Genomic DNA, 5933 nt, shown 5'->3' on the forward strand with positions numbered 1-5933 from the left:
ATATATATATATATATATATATGATTATAGTTGACATTCAATATTATTCAGCTTCAGCTTCAGGTGTACAGCACAGTGGTCAGGCATCTACATCGTCGATAAAGTGGTCTCCCTAATAAGACAAGTGCCCATTTGACACCCTACAAAACCTTTACAACATTATTGATTATACTCCCCAAACTGTCTTTCGTATCCCTGTGGCAATATTGTGGCTACCAATTTGTGCTTTCTAATCCACTCACCCTTCTCCCTCATCCCCACCCCACTCCCATCTAGCAGTCATCAGTTTTTTCTCTATATCTCTAAAACTATTTCTGTTTAATTTGCTCATTTATTCTGCTCTTTACATTCCACCTTTACACTTTATTCATAATATGTTTTTGCCCAGTTAGATTATACTTTACTATTATAGTACACATAATGAAAAGAAATCAAACTAAACTATTTTAATAAAATATGTAGATAATTGTAAATCACTATTTACCATAAATCCAGATGATTCCTATTATTTCCAGGATAGCTGCAATCAAAATACCCCATCCAGCACAGAAGTGGTCAATCAGATTAACCCAGTAAATTCCAGCCTACCAAAAAAAATCAATTACTTCCAAGTATAGTTTTAATTACATTTATGATTGATGAGGCATTCAAATTGAATCTACTAAAATAAACCATATTTTAATGTATGCTCCTTGATTTCACCTCTGCCAAAAATTCAAGAATGAATATTTTCAAATGTGAATGCAAATGTGGATTTAAATATCTCAAAAATGATGCATCTTTTATTCTGTATTGAGTCACTTCGGGAAAAAGTAAGCACTTAGAATAGTTGATTATCAAAGTGATATGCAGTGTCTCTGTGTTCTGTAGTAGTGGCCAAGAAATAAAGTATATGTTTACAGTCTATAATTTTTTTTGTAATCGGGGAAATTGTCCATTATTGGGCCTCCTCCCCCTCTGTCAAATATACTTACTATTGAAATTGTGCTATAATGGGGGAAAAAATCTGAGCTAAACAGAAAAACTTCATCCAAGTTAGATTTGCCATTAAACATCTTCTTAAACCTTGGTTTCTTCATTTAAATTACAAAGTATGTTCAAAATAATATTTTGTCTACAGCAAAATACTAAAATATACCTGAGTGACACAGACGAGACCAAGGAGAAACAAAACCAAGCAGCAACCCAAAGTTATGGGAACCCTCATTCTCTTCATCACTTTAGGAAATAAATCTTGAATCGTTGTTGTAATTGTTTCTTCAGAAGGGAAAATAAAATGGCATGTTATAGGTCAACTCATTTGCCAATAAGTTTAATCACAGAATTCAACTTCTATTTATGCAATATGTAAATATATGTTGAGAATATAGTCTGACCCCTACTCCGTGCTTTTAACCAACAATAGGGTCCTTTCTCTTGGCAGTCACCCTTTTTCAATTCCAATAAAAATCTCAAATGAAGCTGGATTGGTCATTTTTAGTCTGTTTAATAAGGTTTTTCACTGGTAGCAACTGTAAGTTAACAGGTCCCTGAGGGCTGAAGTAGTTGGAAACTTATATGGAAGGAAGCATTCTAGTACAAATTTTATTTATTTATTTTTTTTAATTATTATTTTTATTTTTTTATTTTTTTTTTTAGCTGAGCCATCCTGCTACCTGTTGGCAGCTCAGCGGCTGCTCAGCTCGGGCTGGACTCGAACTGCTGTTGCTCAGAGCNTGATGGTGCCAACTTGGGCCAGTGAAGCAACGTCCTCCACAACTAGACTGAAGAACAAAAGGACAGCAACTTGTCTGTTTCCCTTCCCCCAATTCCACAGCACTGTTCCCATCCCCCCAATTCCCCAATAAAAATCTTTAAAAAAAAAAAGAAAGAACGTTTATGGAACTCAGAATATAAACACAAAGATAGTAAGCATAAAGGAGGACATGGAAACCATAAAAAAATCCATAGAAAATAAAGAATACAATAACTGAAATGAAGAATACAGTAGAAGAAATCAACAGCAGATTAGATGAAGCAGCAAACAGAATCAGTGATTTAGAAGACAAAGTAGGGCCGGCCGAGTGGCGCATTGGTTAAGAAGTGGCTTGGTATGCCAGAATGCCTGGGTTTGGATCCCACATATGAGGGCTAGTGACACTGCCCTCTACAGCTAAGATGCTGAATGGCAGCTCAACCTGGAGCTGGGCTGCAGTGGGTCACTGATGACGGCATGGGCTGCAGCCCCTGCTGCAGTGTGTTGCCATGGGCTACCGTGTGTAGCCAGCAGCCAGCGTGAGCGGCCAGCAGCTTCTGTGAGCGGCCATGCAGAAGCCAGCGACTGATCTGCCTCACCCAGGAAGAGCGCAATGATGGTGCCAACTTGGGCCAGTGAAGCAACATCCTCCACAAGTAGACTGAAGAACAAAACAACAGCAACTTGTCTGTTCCCCTTCCCCCAATTCCCCAGCACTGTTCCCATCCCCCAATTCCCTAATAAAATCTTAAAAAAAAAAGAAGACAAAGTAGCAGAAAACATCCAATCAGAACAGAAAACAGAAAAAAACCCCAAAAAACAATGAATGACAAACAATGAAGATAGCTTGAAGGACCTCTGGGAAAACATCAAGGATAACAAAATTCACATCATCAGAGTACCTGAAGGAGAAGCAACAGAGCAAGGGATTAAAAACCTACTTGAAGAAATAATGACTGAAAACTTCCCTAACCTGATGAAGGAAATAGACATACAAGTCCAGGAAGTACAGCGAGTCCCAAACAAAATGAACCCAAACAGTTGCACACAAAGACACATCATAATTAAAATGGCAAAGTTTAAAGACAAAGAGAGAACCCTAAAAGCAGCATGAGAAAGACAACTGGATATTTACAAGGGAGCTTCCATAAGACGAGAAGCTGAGTGTACAATTCTGTAATACATCATCTATATATCACAGTGTGTGTTCACCACCCAGAGTCAGTTCTCCTTTCATCACCATATATTTGATCCCATTTACCCTCATCTACTACCCCCTCACCCCTTAGCCTCTGGTAACCACTAGAAACCTATGTAGCTTTACTAACCATTGTCAACCCAATACACTTTAACTAAAAAAAAAAAAACAAGATTAGTAGCTGATTTCTCCACAGAAATTTTGCAGATCTTAAGGTAGTGGTAGGAAATAATCAAAGTGATGAATAACGAGGGTTTACAACCAAGACTGCTCTACCCATCAAGGCTATCATTTAAAATTGAAGGAGGCCACCACATTGTATTTCTGAAACTGATGTTGAATAATACTGTATGTCAACTATAATTATATATACATATAACCTCGGGACATGGAGTAGAGTGCGGGAACGGATTCAATGGAATTGTAATAGATAAACATGATATTGGGGATGGGAGGGCAATAGATGGGGGGAGGGGGGTTGTTACTTTGTGACGGTGAAAAGGGTAACTATTGCATTGTTCTGTACACCTGAAACTAACAATAAAAAAATAAAATAAAATAAAAACAAGGTGAAAATACATAAAATAGAAAAAAAAAAATAAAATTGAAGGAGGGATAAAGAACTTCCCAGAAAAGAAACAGCTAAAGGAGTTCATTACCACAAAGCCAGCATTACGAGAAATCTTAAAAAGACCCCTTTAAGCAGAATGAAAAAACAAACACATCATCAAAAATATGAATAATAAAATGGCAATAACTATGTACCTATCAACAATCAGTTTAAATATAAATGGATTAAAGGCTCCCATTAAATGACGTAGGGTAGCTGAATGGAGAAGAAAACAAGACCCCAGCCGGCCGAGTGACTCAGTTGGTTAAGAGCTTGCTCAAGAGTGCAAGCTCTGAGCAGCAGGGATGCCGGTTCAATTCCCACATGGGCCAGTGAGCTGCACCTGAGCTGCTGCTGAGCTGCCAACAGGTGGCAGGATGGCTCAGGTGGTGAGAGCACATGTTTCTAACAACAAGGTTGCCTGTTCAGCTGGTGGGCTACGCCCGCCCACAACTAAAAGACTGAACTCGGCAACTTGAGCTGAGCTGCCACCCAAATGGCTCAGCGGATAGAGCATGCACTCTGAACAACGAGGCTGCTGGTTAAAATCCCACATGGGATGATGGCTATGCCCACCCACAACTAAGAACACAGCACCTTGAGCTGGCAGCAGCTCTGGTGGCTGGATTGCGACTGGACTTGGAGCTGAGCTAGCTGTGCCCCCCACAACTAAGATTGAAGGACAAACAACTTGGATGTTCTCCTTCCCCAATTCTCCAACACTGTTTCCCTCCCCCAATTCCCAAGTTAAAAAAAAGAAAAGAAAAGGAAACAAGACCCATGTATATTCTGTCTTCAAGTGACCCACCTCAGATGTAAAGACACAGTGCAGACTGAAAATAAAGGGATGGAAAAACATTGCATGCAAATGGAAATGAAAAGAAAGCTGAAGTGATCATACTTATGTCAGACAAAATGACTTTAAAAGTTGAAGTAGCAATACTTATATCAGACAACATAGACTTTAAAACGAAGGCTATAATAAGAGACAAAGAAGAATATTATATAATGATAAAGTGATCAATCCAAGAAGATATGACACTTTAACAAGAATACAGGACTTTCAAATATTTTAATTCAGCATATCCAGTCCCAAACTGTTTGTTCATAACTGGAAACTGATGTTATCATGTTAAAAATATAAAACAACACGCCGTAAAAACAAACTTGTTACTTCAGATGTGAAGCAAATTCTAGGTCAAATTATCTAATGACCTTTAATAGGAAAACCTTTGAAGCATAGGGACAATGAGAACCATATCACTTCCTCTATGTAGCTTTGCTACTGCCACACCCCACCCTTATCTCTGATAGATAGTAATTCTCCATCCTCTTAAACGTTTAATTTGGCATCCAGCCATTTGCTGTCCTGAGCTGTTATTTTAACATAGCATGTTTATATGTTACGCTATGTTTTGCTTTCCATCAGCTCCTAAATAGTTGAATTTATTAACATAAACTATTGGCTCTATTGGCATAGGTGAGTTTATTTTAATAATTTCATACACTAAGTACCTCCCATAAAGAGAAAAGACATGCATTAAAATCTGAGTACTGATTTTTAGCAATTAGTATATTTAAATTGAATTCCTTGAAAGCAGAGTATGGGTCTAATACATATTTTCATTTTTTGTACCTAGCAGATTGCATATGGCTCAGTATATTTTTTAGGGAATGAACAAATGAATGATTTATTTTTATTTTTCTTACTGGTAACATTTAAGTATTTAGGACTTTTAAATCTATAGGAGCCTATTTATTTTCTCAAATGGTAAATACTTAAACCTATGGCCTCAAAAATAATACTGCAAAGGCATTTTAATTTAGGCAACTTGGAAGTACCAGTCATAAAGCAGAAGGTGGAAATCATTAATTTACGACATTAATTTGTCTTATTGTTTCAAATGTGAGTTATTCTTCAAGTTTATCTTAGAAATGTTTAAATATATATTATTGATACCAAATTCATGACATATTAATACTTACAATCAAAAGGATAGGCGTAATGGCAAACCAGCAAGATCTCCACCATAGCCAGAATATCCACCTTTTTGCTCCAATCATCATTTCTATATCTTCAATGAATCTGTTCCCTCCTTAAAAACAAAAAACAACCAACAAAGAATGCATTCGGCCCTTGCTCATATTTTCCTCCCTTACTCACTGTGGCCCAAAAGTTTCTATCTGAACATTTTCCTATACTGCAGCAATGAAACATACACCTTTACATTTTTTTTATTAGTTTCAGGTGTACAAAATAATGTAATAGTTAGACATTTACACCCCTCACAAAGTGATAACCCCTCTTCCCCAATCTACTACCCATCTGACATCATATATAGCTGTTACAATTCCACTGACTTTATTCCCTATGCTGTATTCCACATTCC

General features: G+C 37.3%; 1 protein-coding gene across 1 annotated transcript in view; it reads right to left on the minus strand.

Moving 5' to 3' along the window:
• SLC6A14 (solute carrier family 6 member 14) overlaps window positions 1-5933 on the minus strand; it is a 50598-nt gene that overhangs the window by 12982 nt on the left and 31683 nt on the right. Inside the window, exons 10-11 of the mRNA XM_019633237.1 lie at window positions 1139-1257; window positions 485-584 (exon numbers count right to left, since the gene is read on the minus strand). Coding sequence (XP_019488782.1) covers window positions 485-584; window positions 1139-1257 — 219 coding nt within the window. The remainder of the gene's footprint in view (window positions 1-484; window positions 585-1138; window positions 1258-5933) is intronic.

The sequence above is a fragment of the Hipposideros armiger genome, unplaced genomic scaffold, assembly GCF_001890085.2.
Source record: "Hipposideros armiger isolate ML-2016 unplaced genomic scaffold, ASM189008v1 scaffold_1262, whole genome shotgun sequence".
Taxonomy (NCBI): Eukaryota; Metazoa; Chordata; class Mammalia; order Chiroptera; family Hipposideridae; genus Hipposideros; species Hipposideros armiger.